Genomic DNA, 13,829 nt, shown 5'->3' with positions numbered 1-13,829 from the left:
TTGTGGACAAGACTAAAATACACACGATGTGTCTTTTCTGTGTTGCACACATGTAAAATAAATCATAGTATTTTTTCAAAAATACAAAATCAGCATGTTGTCCTCAGTCCCAAAATGCCTTCATCTCGGTCTTATTTTACCATGACTTACGATTTGACTGATTTTTCCCTTCCCTGATTTGCAGCTGTTCCCTGTTGAGTGTTTATTCTGCAGCCTTTTGGGATCCTTTGGGATGGAAGGAACTATCCAGTGTTAGCTATTAATATATACTTTATATAGATTTCAGCTCACTGCCCTATATATTAACTTAAAAAGACATAAAGGGTCTTAGATCAGAAGTTCTTTATTTTTAGAGAAGCTTCATAAAAAAGGTTAACTTAGGTACTGAGGGAGCAGAGTGTCCTGGAAACGATGGTGCTGTTGAACAGGCAGACCACAGGCGGCTCCCAGTTTATAGGCCACGATGGGAAGCTGTCCCAGGGACAGTGATCGTACCCAGTAACTTTACATCGAGCCTGGTGACAGAAACATCGACTGTCACTTTGTCAAGTTCTTCATCAGTGACTGCTTGTGGCTTATCTTGCTCCCTGAGCCCAGAGGCAGGGAATCTGACGGCTGCCTAATGAAGTCAGTGGAAACTTTTCTATTGAGAAGTCTCTCTGCTGGCAACTATATAAACTCTCTCAGAATAATTCAATTCTGCTCCCTAATTTCAAAGACAGAATCCACAATTTAGTTTAAAAAATGAAATAAAGATTCATCCCCAAGTATAACAAGATTTAACATCAGCAAAAAGAAAGCAATGACCAGCTGCTAGTATACAAAATTTACTTGGGAGACCTGACTCTGGGTTTTGATTGTACAGATATTATTATCTACTTCAAATCCTACTTCGGCAGTTTTGCTCTCTCCCAGTGTGGCTTATCACATGCAAATCATACCCTTTCCTCCTTCAGTTCTTCTTGCAGACGGCCAATACTGCTGTATTTTTAGTGTAGGCCACAACTAACCAGATCAACCTAAAGCTGAGACTGGCTGGTATACATTTGAAATCCAAGTACAGCCTGACACCAGCATCCTGAAATGGCAATTGATTTCTTTAAGAATTAACCCAGTTTGGCAGAGTAACATAATTTCTAATACTTTCAGGCAAGAAAAGCAGGTCTTCCTGCAATGCTTGAGAGACAGACACAAAACTATTCACTCCCACAGCTCAGAGTGAAAACCAGTAACCTTTTATCCCAAAGATCTTGACTACTAATCAAAGTAGACATATTGTAAGCTTTTTTGTTGTGCATTGCTACATGATGTAGTACAATACAAACACGTAGACAAATGGTGGTCTTGGGTGCTATCGCAGTTAAAATAGCAAAGAAAAATAGTGTGTATACATTTAAAAATCCTGCTCATCAGACCAGCACTACATTTCAGTGCACTTCACTTTCATTTTTACAACCAAATTAAAAATACAGTGGTAAAAAACAGCGATGGCCTGATCCTTTTTAAAGACTGATGATAAATTTAGTGCTCACTAAATTGAGAAACTAACGTAACTTTTTGAGTCACCATAGAAGTTTAGCGCACGGCTCTACTACTTGGCTCTGCCTTCACATACAGATCAGCTCGGTATGTTCCTATACATCATGTTCCTATTTCATCACGTGACTTGAGACAAAAAAGGTATGTTCTACAGAGCTAGTGTGACAGTTTCAACTAAAACCTGCTTTTCCTCCTTACATGATACAGTTTTCTGGCTGTTGAGGGCACGATCCTCTAACCCCAGTTTTCTGGGCATGAAGATTTCCTCCCAGCCTGGCATGGTGTTCCTGCATACCAACTGGAGCTTAGCTACTCCGCACTGACCCACTTGGAGAACGCTATGTGCAGAAGAGGCACTCAAACATACCTGTGGCTTTGCACTCAGTGCATGTCTCAAGCATCTTTCTTTAAGAGCCTGAAACACTTCAGTCTACATCAAGTAAACTTATTACCAAGTCTGATTTAACCTTAAGTGGTGTCATCGTTAACATGGCAAGCAGAAGAATTTTAATGACAAGAATCATTTTATTCTCTAGCTCCTCAGTGCTCTGAACAGATCCCAAATCCCCAAATGAGAGCAAAAAATGTATTCTCAGGGAAAAAGTCTTTTTAAGATCTAAAAGCAAACTACAGTATCTTTTTTGTTGCAATAAGAATTCTTTGATCTATTTTCTTCCTTTTGGTTTCTTTTTTTAAGAAGAAAATAGATTTCAGGGAAAAGAATGTCTACCATCAAATGTCAGTATTAAGCCATAAATCTGATCAGGAATTGTAGGTGCAAAACACCCGATTGGTATTCTGTGTCTTCCATGCAAGCAAAAACATTTATATTTTGTTAGAAGAAAATACATGACAGTGGAATTTATGTGATGACTGTGTACAAATAAGCATGGCCAGAAAACAGTTAAAGGGGATAAAAATACCTATATGAAATCTAATGGGCAAATTAGGAAATTGTAGTTACAGGAATTCAGTTGCTACTTAGTGTTTATAGGGAAGCACAAAGAGAACATCAAAATGCCTGATCACATCCCATCTGTTACTACCTCTTGCTGGATAACATCCTGGCTGCCAAAAAAGCTATTTAAATTTACTACACTGCAGCTACTGATAAATATCACTTCTGTGAAGATCTAATACTAAATAAGGACTAGATCTGAGGATAGCGCTTACAAGCAGTTGTGTCAAAAAGATCCAAATTTTGCTTAGTATAACACCTGTACTACAAGCCTGCAGTTTCTTACTCCCTGTCCCTGTCTGTGATATGTTTTTAATAGAGCATACAACTGTACAACAATCCTCAAAAGTTGTATCATGTCAAGAACGGAAAGAAATAAAGCTAGAACGGAAAGAATGACAGAAAAAAAGAAAAAAGAAAAGGTACTGGGAGGAGGTGACAGAGAAGAGGAAGGCTACTATTCAACAATTTTGGAGGTGCTTACTCCGGGCACTTTCCACATAGATCTGACAGGCACAGAATGGTGCCATGAAACTGCCTCCAGCAATGGAATACATTTTCCAGCACATCACAGCAGCTGCAACGGCATCAATTCTGCTTGCAATCCATGTCCAAACAGAAAAGTTCTCAGTGGTCCTATTTCAGCATATCTCAAGGACTAATTAAATCCTCATTACTATCTTCTAATTATTCCAGTGCTCTGGGATTTCACTGAGCAAGTCCCCAATGGTGCATTAGATGAAAAGGGTTAAATAACCTGTGTTGATTTTGAGACTCCAGATCTATTTCAGACCTTTAGCATATCATCAGCATTATCATGAATATTTAACTACGTACCGCTGTGAAAATTATAAGGGGAAAACAATTAAAGATTTTTTAAAAATTAATTCTGACCCATATACATTTGCACTAATAAATAAGGCTTCTTTAAGTATCCCCATTATGAGAGTGCTTGCTAGAGTAATAACGTGAAGTCATTAACTGTTTCCATTAAATTCAATGGTTTTCAGGAGCTCCCAATTCACTATTTTAATATAAGACTGAAACCTGACATGTACGTATCCAACTGCATAAGCATGAAAAATACTACTTAAAAGTAGGTAAGTCTTCTAAGCTTTTTCAAAATTGGGTAAGGAATCATTCATTTCTGCAGGGGTAAAAGTGCCTACTTCAACATTATTGTGACACATACTCTCCTATTAGTGTTTGCATAGGTGAGAATTCATATATGCAGACGGACATCTCCGTTAGGTTACAAAAGTAAGAGTGGGAGTATAAGCTAATGGCCAGGACAGAAGACTTCTTTTTCATGCTGCAGCTTCAGGAAACTGATTTAGGGGGTCAGTTTGGATATGCTGGGTTTCTATTTGATCGATACAAATAACTTCTAACCCACTGAGCAGTTCTGGCTACTAAGCACACCCTCAAAGTGCGGCTTCCAAAACCAAAACAGATGAGATAAGTAGGTACCGCTGAATATAGGGAACTCAAGCAACTGTGTACCTCAATTATTTGCCAAATGGTTATGACAGCTGTGGTATCACCGCTGCCCTACCTCTGGGGGCTGATGTAACTAAAGTTTATAAAAAGCTTTGACTTCAATAAACATGAAAAATCAAAACCCTACTTTTGATTGTAGTAAAGAAAATTCTGGAGTAGCTATATCAGAAACAAAGAACAAAACATGCATCCCCCTCCCCCCCAAAAGCATAGCAAGTTACAATGACTAGCTTAATTAGTCATGACTATATTTTCATGTGGTGTCCCCAAGTAATGGTAATTGCCTGGATTCAGCAGCAGTTAAATGCATGTGTAGGTGAGCAGCCATGGCCACTCCTGCTTCTCCAAGACTTCTGACCCCAGTCCTGCACAGCCTGCTCCCTCTGTCTCCAGAGCTCTCTGGCTCCGACAGTCCATTAAGGTGTATGTGACTTACTTCAAGTCCCAGTACTTTCAAAGACACGTGGGCTGAGACATAGGTTAGGCACATAAAAGTACATGCAATTTCTTATTGCCTAGGTAGACAAGGTGTCTTGGTAGAACTGAAAAAGTTTCATTGATTGGGCATCAAACAACAGTGGCCAGTTACCGATTCTGGGACGAGAACGGAAGCGGGCTGCCTAGAATGGCACGCTCCATTTACACTGACCCAGGTCCAAATGTCCTACAGCTTGACCAGGACATGAAAAATTTTCAAATTATTTTTAAAAAGTAAGCATTTTATGCTTATTACAAAAAGTAGGAAATAAGCTATATAAAAAGCAAACTGAAGAGCACAAAAAATCCAATCCCCCAAGAAATTCCTATTACTGTACATACGCAGATACGTTACCACTCCCCTCCTTCCACACACAGAATGTACATGTAAAAATACGCTCATTGCTTCATGCTGCACTGTATGACAGGGGATGTATAGTCTTAGGTAGGCAAACATAAAAATCCCAGCTGGGTGCTGAGTAACCATGGAAAGCGGGCTAAAATATAATCAAACACTTTCATAATAAAATAAGCAAGTGTAAACTTAATGGTTCAAGGCAGTGGTTTAGCATCCAGAAGTCCTACAGCTCAGACTCCACCTGTCAATCAAGCTTCACAATATCTGGCAAATAACATTTTTTCTAAGTATTGAGAGCAGAGGATTCTGCTCAAGAAACGATTAGTAGTCTTTTGTTCATTCAATTCTCTCTCTGAACAAGGAAAGAAATGTTACACAAAGTGCTAAAACAAACAACATTACCTTATCCTATGGAGGGTCTTGGGGTTTTTTGCTTTCATTTTCTTTTTTTTTTTCTTTTCTTTTTTGGGAGAAAGTGTATCAGTAAGCCAAGAGTTTAAATTACTCTAACAGATGCCTGTGGATCAGGTGTCCTTAGCAGCAACGATTTTCTGCTCAGGTTTTTATCAGTAAATGACAAGCACCTTCCCTTTGAGTCCCCATCACTCCCCCTCCTTCCTTTCTTCAAGTTCAGTGGAAACCAGTTCAAGCAAGCAAAGGAATCAACTAATGTAACAGCCTTTTTAAAAGGTGAAGTTTTCCATTTCAAAGGAGCCTCTAATCAATGACAGGGCGCAAAAGGGAATGCACGCATGTTTATGCGCGTATAGCACAGACTTTAGAGAAGCTTTGGGGAATATGTTCTGCAAAATCAATATGACCTAGCTAGTTACAAATTTCATATCTGCTGCATGAAACAAATGGACTTCTTGTACAAGCTAGGTCACAAGGATCATGCATATTACACCAGATTTTGCATATGAAGAGTGCAAAAATTGCAACGTTCCCAAACACATTTTCTCTAAGAACATACCCACAATTCTCACCCCCCTGCACAGAGGAAGAACCAGACTAAATCAATCTGTAAATTGTATTTCTCTCACTGTTATTTACTTGTTTGACTTCCCAGTTATGGCAGCTGTCCTCTCTGTTTTACTTTTGAATACCCCTCTGCCTCTCCTGACCATACATGACCCCTAGTTTTGATCTCCAGCAGCAACGGAGAGGTTCAACCCTTCCAGCTCTGTCAGACCTGCCTAACTTGTCCCCCAAAGCCAGGTGAGGAACATACACTGCAGAACTAATTATTACTGGGCAGCGTAACATTTCGTGCCCACACCCAGTCATGCCAGGAAATGCACACATCTTTCTGAGATGCTTGGGTCTTCAAAGCCTCAATCTGACCCACTCCCGCTGCCTTGTGACATTCTGTCCCACAAAGCATCATATATTTGTATTGGGTACTGAGGCCATTCTTTTTCCACCAAATATGTACATTATTCTAAAAATTTTTTTAAGGGGAAAATAAGTCCCTGCACTAACGACTGTGTATAAAGAATGACTGAAAAGGAAACAAAACAAACAAGTTGAGTGTGGAATTCTGTGTTTCATGTTCTCATTAATCAGCATTCCTGGAGGAGGGGACATCCAACACAGAAAAACAGCAAAAATTAAGACTCTCTCCTCTTCTTTGTGAGTCCTCTTAGTTCCTCCTGGACGCTATCCCAGAAATTTGTCATTCTGTGAGTTCAACTTGTTTCACTGTGAGAAAACTTCTGGTATTTATGGTATCCCCATATGGTGCTACTTGGAATATTTCTGGTAGCAAGACATTTTAGGAGGGGCATTTCATAAATAACTCCATCTTTATCACAGTTATCATGTGTCTGTTTTGCAAGCTTGTCGCTGGCACATGTTAACCACTGCATGGACAGGATGCCCAGTTTACAGCAGTTGATCATACGTATGGTCATGCAACAAAGCTGTGACAACTATGTTTCACGAGCTAGGGAGGAAGGAGTTGAAAGGAAAAGGGCTTAAAGTTTATAAATGGTACAATTAAGAAAAATAAAATGCTCTGTTTATTTTTGTGAGCACTTGCTAGGAAGCACCCTTTTAGAACAGTGCTGTTGCCTGCAAGGTTCTCCCTTGCAAGATTTCAAAATTTTTGAACCATTTCACCTAAATAGTTGATTTCCCTTTATATTTAAAGATATTTTTATTCTAGAACTGGCTAGAGGACTAGCTATCATGTCCATGCAAAGACATCAAAGATGAGAATTGTAAGAACAGTAGCAAAACTGCAGTGCTCGTAGCTAGCACTATTTCTATATGTCTTAATTCCAAGACAGACAACAAAAAGTTGAATTCTCTAGAACATGACTCAAGTATTTACAGCACACTGCCTTTACACTCTGGGCATTCACTGTATTTTGAGAAAGCCTTGTTTTCAATATTTTGGTAAAACCTGCTATTCAATTGCTCTTTCCCCAGAGAAGGAAACCCCCCGAGGCTTTTACAATGAGGACTGTCATTATTTTCCCTGGGAAAAGAAAAGAAATACCAGGATATCTCACATTGCTAATGTGCAACTTAAAATGAAGGCTGCATTTGGCATCAACTAAAAAAACCCCAACACCTAACAAACCTCGGTCCTGTGGCATTGGTGACTGGCTCAAGGCAGGGTGGGAGCTGGATTCTGACTGGCTGCCAGGAGGCTGTGGTGGCATCTGACTGCCTGTAACACACAGAGAAAAAAGGGAAAACAGACGTGCTTTTAACATTGCAATGCACAAAACCAAGCCTTGCTGCATTTTTCAACCACTCAACATCAGCTGTATAAAGACAGAGCTCAACAGGTCTAGCTTTTTCCAGGTTTTTTTTTCTTCTCCCCCCGCCCCTTTTTTTTTTTTTGAAATGCATGGAGGAAACATGCATAAACATACTTAGCAACAGGCATGGCAAAATGTTCAATTTCGTATTGAGCGAGTTCCCAACCTCACCAACATGATCCAATTTATAGCTGCAAATCTCCTGACACATATTTCTGTTAGAGAGTTTAACAAAATCCAAGTCTGCTGAACAATAAGGCTCATCCTGCCCAGCTTAAACTGGCCTCCAGCCAGGCAGACATGGACTGCTGCCAACAATATTACCAATGAAAAATTCAGTCAACACAAAAATGACTAACAACAACAGTTTAAAAAGTATTTCAATGAATCAGTGGTTTTAATATTATTTGAATGTCCACGTAGAATATGGGAATAAAGAATAATATGTAGGTGCATGTGGTGAAAGTGAAGCATGTTTGAAAGAGATCAGACAGAAAAGGGGTATCTTATTATTCAAATAAAAGGAAAGGGAAGATATTTGCTTATTAAAATATCCATCCAGAACAGACAGAGCCATTTTTATGGCCTCGTTCAAGAGACATCCACACAGTTTATCCACTGCTGTCTACTCGCCCAAAGAAGAACAGCACTCACAGTGCTGTCTGTGAGGCTCAGGACACGAAATGTTCCCTTTCAATATTACTGGATAGTAAAGCAGGTGCTTATTGCACTGATGCAAGTCACTCCTCTGGGTCACCATTCAACACCGTGTCAAGCAAGGGGGTCCATGCTACCACCCTCCCACTGCGCAACACCCCAACGGCCTTGTGCCTAACAGCCAACCTGCCACAGCCTGAGCAGGAGTAAGAATGAGACTTGGACGTCTCCTGGGTCTCCTCTCTGCTGCTGGTCTGAGACACGCCTGCTCTTGACAGCCCAAGTGGCTTGGAGACCACCTCAGGTTAGGCAGCAAATACATACTTCAAGCATTTAGACACTGTAGTGACGAGCACGGTATAAATAGCAGCAGACAGATTTATATCCCTCATCCTCAGAAACTGCTCAGATTGTTTTCCGTTTGAAAGAAATGGAAAGAATAAAAACACAGGCAATAGATTTGTGCCTGCTGAGACTCATTTCCTCCTGCTCAGCAGCCGCCCCTCCGCAGTGGCGGGAGCGAGAATCCCGTGGCCGATCCTGGCGCTGGGAGCCGGGCTGACGGGGGGCAGCAGAGGCTGCTCTTTCTTTAGAGCGATGAAGGGCCCCAAGGTGGACGTAAACGCAAGAAAGCAAACGTGTCTGCTCTGCCCCATCCACCTCCCAGCCTCAAAGCAACTGGCTCGCAGCACCAACTCTAAAGAAAGGCCAGATTGATAAAGAATAAAAAGAAAAGCCATAAAATGTGGGGTGTAAGCACTGCCTAGCTATTCAGATGAGGTGCATTTGCACTAAAAACCATGACAGTCAACATTACCGGGAGCAGCTGTGACAACTGTCTCAGAGATGCAAATGCTGGACTAGAGGCAGAATTGCTCCTCCAAAAGACCAAACATGCCACTCAGTGCCTGAGGCTTTGGGATCCATGGCCCATTCACAAACTCTAAGGCATATGACAATAATATTCTGGCTTATGTTTTGATGTCACTCAAGAGCGGGCTGTGGAGATGGTAAGTGCCTGCATTATAATGAACGCTTTCTGCTTGACAGGAAGGATTCAGTGACTCAAGACTGTAAACAAACAGCAATTCCATGTTAACACGGGGCACTGCCACTTCTACTGTGTATGCCCGAGGCACCGTTATCAGACAGAATACTTCAAGTAGATCTGAACCATCTTAAGATTTTTACAAATACTTAAAGAAAAAAAAAAAATAAAGGCAGGGATAGTCCTGACTGCACCACACAGCTCCCACTGGGATCCCCCTTCAGGTGGAGGCTTGGCAAACTTTGAGAGACATTAATAGTGCATGGAAGATCTATGCTAGGCAACGTATTTTGAATACATTTATACATGGTCTTTAAGTTTTTACATTGATAATAACTTCAGTTATCTGGCAGGAGCCTTATCCTGCACAGGCAGATGGGCAAGCACGGACTGGGAAAGTCAAAGCCTAGAACAGTGCGTGTATGACGTGTTACAAAGAAATCGTTTTCATCTGCATCCTTAGGGAATACAGACTCAGGAGTTTTGCAAATTCACTGAAATTATCAGCCTCTGAAAACATTAATGCTATTTTATTAGTTCACGTTTTAAGTTTACTTCTGATTTTCTTCTGTATTAAAAAAAACTTTGAAGCAAAATTTTTGTTTCACAAAGGAAAACAATTTTGTAAACAAGACCAACTCTACACATATTCTAACAAGTAATGAACGTGCAAGAGAAGTGTCCAGTATGCAAATTATCAGTGGGTGCTACAAATGATCCAGGTGCTGGACATGAAAGTATTGCACCGAATGTTTTCAGTCGAACTGCCATTTTATCCTTAGAAGTGAGCTGAAAGGTAAAAGGAGGTTAAGCACCCAAATACCTTTGAAGACTTGAACTGAACTCTTAATTTGGGTATCTAACTCCTATTGATTGGGAGCTGATGACAGGACTTTAAAAACCTTTGAAGATCCTGTCTGCCATGCTTTTTAAGTTTCTTTGTCATGAGAATAAATGACCTTAAAGATTTTCCATTTCTTTCCTTTAAATGATATTAATCCTTCTCTCTTTCAACCAGTATTGTCGTTGGGATTCTTGGAAGACACTTTAAATAACACATGAACAGACCTTTGTATTTTATTAGGGCAGGAAAACCTCTACAAAAGAAAAACAACCACTTTTCTTTTTAAACATAAATTCTACAGCTATTTAAGAGAGGGGAAAAAAAAACAACAATTTTTTTCATTGACGGAGTACTGTCTCCTTTGACCCAATGATACACACATGGAAATTTAAACAGAGATGACCTTTTCCCATGTTTTGTATAGTATTGTTGCCATATTGGTGAGATACTCCACCTGCCAAAACTTACACAAAGTAAATACTACAGATGTTTCACAATATTTTTATTATGCAAAATCACAGCAAATACAATAACGCATGTTAAAAGGATAGATGCTGCCACACTAGTTCTTTCACCTAGATTTAAGAGGGGCAAAATGGTATTCAAATTTATATAGCTATCTTGTAAAATTAGTTGTTAAAACTAGCAAAACCAGCAGCCTACCTAACAGCATGTCTGCTACTAAAAAAAAAAAAAAAAAGTCAGTTGAAGAGGTGAGAAAATTTAAAAATGCTTAATAGCACAGTCGTAAGCTGGTTTCCTATTTTTAAAATTATGTTAGAAATGCTTTTAAACATTTTGCATGAGACTTTGAAAATCTATGCTTGAAATAGAGTGAGGAGAGACAGCACTGCACCTTTGGGAAAGATGGATTGAGAAAAGTACTAAATGGCGATTGCATTATGACTACAGCCATGAAATCTGCAGTTAAAGTGTAAAAAGTAAATTCCTTAGAGCCAACATAGCAAGAAAGAGCAGACCTTTGATATCCTGCTGAGGAGGGGTCCTTAAGATGAATTACAGCCCAAATCAGTAACGTTTTGAAACACGCTGAGGGCTCTCTGCTCCCATCACTGTAATGACACTGGAGGATGCTCAGCAGTGGTACCCTGTACCAGTTGGACAATACCTCACAGAATTGTGCCTAAACAATTGAATCAAGAAAGCACTTCAGTGGTAACAGGTTTCCCCTGGGAAATTACTAGTTAAGGAGGGAAGGAGGGATGTCAGCACAAGAATTTTAAGATGTGTAAGGAACTGGGAAACAGGAGGGCAGGGGACTGATCACAGCCTGTGTTGAAAGGGGAACATTAGGCTAGAGGAAAGGCAGAAGTTAAAGATCTTGTGGGTTGTCTTTGGGACAATTCTCAATCTAATTTAGGAATTAAGAGCTAGGACTGGATTAATGACATTGGCTGATTACAAAGTAGGGTATCTTAGTCAATACAGAAGATGATCAAAATACTACCTAAGAAACTGGATCACCTTTTGGGTTGGAGTAATAAAAATGCGAACATTTATACTCACAGACCAGAAACAGGCCTCTTCTAACTGAAGAGCTGTAAGGTTATCAGTTAGAAATGGGAAGAAAAAAAGGAAGGAAAATCTGACCATATTTGTTGACCTACAAATGGTTCTAACCTACAAACTGTTATAAGTAATGATTTGATGTCACCCTGAATCAAACAAATTTATTATTAGGATGAATTAGGAGAATTGTTTCCAGTAGAGGTAAGGAAACATAACACTATTGCTGACGTGTCACTGGTGAGCCTTCACGTAGACAAAACCAGAAAGCCTAATGCTAACTGGAATGGGAACCAAGAACAGCTACCAGCGTGACATGACAGGAGGCTGAAAGAGCGAGTACTATTTAGCATGGCAAAAACTAAAGCTGTGATTTTGTGACTTCTTTTTAAAAATATATTTGTGGCTAAGTATCAGGGAGGAAAAAGAACACAATGTTTAGGATGATAATCAAACCATTACTGGAATTTGAAACAACTTCCTTTTAGGAATAATGAGGTCCAGGAAACCTAGTGATTAAGATGAAATCTGATAAAATAATGGGATTATATCACACAGTTGATGTGACAGTAAAGGCTCACAGACCGGAAGGGACGTTTTGGGTCTCGGATCCCTACATCAGAAATGAAAGACCATAAATAGGCTTCTATATGGGATTGTTTTTAATGAGCTTTTCAGGAAATTGAAAGTGAGGTGCAAATGACCTCAAAGGAAAGAAATTTTTCTATGGGTAGCATAAAGGGAAACGGGTCATGTGGTTTGTGTTATCTCTTTCATCTTACAAAGCCTACGACCCCTTTAAGAATAAAGATTATTTTCTTCCTTAATTTATGCATTGTAGCTAAGCTTCCTGTTCTATCAACAGTATTTTTTAAAGGACTTATTCATCCGAGTAAAAAGCAAAGGTTCATCCGAGTAAAAAGCAAATTAAGACGCACAAAATATTAAAACCTTCCTCGTATCTATACAGTAACCTGAGCACAGATGCTTCAAAAGGCCAGTGACATGAGGACCCTTTCAGATACAGCAGCCGTGGCACCGCTGAACCACTCCGGGGGCGGGGATACACAGAATCAAGTGCGCTTGAACCAAGCCTTCTGGCTCTGCTCAGCACCACGCTGCAGCTAATAACCCCTTGCTAGCGACAGCAGCGCTGGTAATCCACTGCCGCCTGCTCACCACGACTATTTCCACCTCTCTGACCCAGGAGCTCGGGACCAAGCCCAGCGCCCTCCCGCCTTGGGATGCTTTCAGTAGCTGGCTGTGTGGCTTGCTGAAGGCGAGATCGCAAGTGGACGATTTGTTCCGCTGCAGCAACGCAAAGCTGCTGTAAACATGAAGATTACCAATGTAAGCCAGACTTATGGATGCTCCACATCACAAAAAGTTATCGAGATTGTTGTTGGGCCTGGCCCTGATTTTCCATATTACCTCTTAAAATGAATGCATCATGCTCCAAAGACACAAGATTCCCTAACATACACAACTACTATCACTCACAATCCATGTAAAATCAACAAAAGGTAAAAACCCACTTCTCTTCTCAGGAAAGTATATAATTCTCAGACTACTAATCCTTGAAAGTTACACTCCATCTTCTTTTTCATATTTGTGTCACATTTACCGTATCAACGACTGGGTTGTGAGCAAGTTCCAGAGATGTCACTGTAAACCAAGTGCTAAACTGCTATCAAATCTCCATTAAAAAATGCAACACTGAGCTAAGGTGGCCTGCAGAAGCCCAGCTCTGACTTTTCTCCGCACACATGCAATAGCATAAACATCTTAATTACATGACCAGAAGCTACTTGTTTGACATGATATAACATTTAATTCAAAGCAAAGTTGACACTGACAGGATGAGGTAGCTATTCAATATTTTGTTTCATCCTCATTATTCAGCGTGTAGTCCCAAGGTATTACTTAGAGAACACCATCCAAATGTCACCCTCACTACAGAATAATTCATTATATCATGGACTTTTTTTAAAAAAGAATTAAGTAGCTGAAACTGGGGTCTGCCAAATTAGACATCCAAGTTTTATTCCCAGGTCATGTAACCTCCGAGTAAGGTATGAAGACTTTTAACAAATACTCAGGAGTATAAAGTGAAATAATTGTTAGTATTGCCTAAACTGACAACGGGCTGA

The 13,829-nt window shown here is 40.0% G+C and overlaps 1 protein-coding gene across 1 annotated transcript in view; it reads right to left on the bottom strand.

The window, feature by feature from the left end:
* ARID1B (AT-rich interaction domain 1B) overlaps positions 1-13,829 on the bottom strand; it is a 339,938-nt gene that overhangs the window by 78,127 nt on the left and 247,982 nt on the right. Inside the window, exon 7 of the mRNA XM_050895216.1 lies at positions 7,420-7,509. Within this exon, the coding sequence (XP_050751173.1) occupies positions 7,420-7,509 (90 nt within the window). The remainder of the gene's footprint in view (positions 1-7,419; positions 7,510-13,829) is intronic.

Source organism: Gymnogyps californianus, chromosome 3 (assembly GCF_018139145.2).
Source record: "Gymnogyps californianus isolate 813 chromosome 3, ASM1813914v2, whole genome shotgun sequence".
NCBI lineage: Eukaryota > Metazoa > Chordata > Aves > Accipitriformes > Cathartidae > Gymnogyps > Gymnogyps californianus.
The sequence above is the reverse complement of the archived record's forward strand: the minus strand, read 5'-3'. Positions and strand labels throughout refer to the sequence as shown.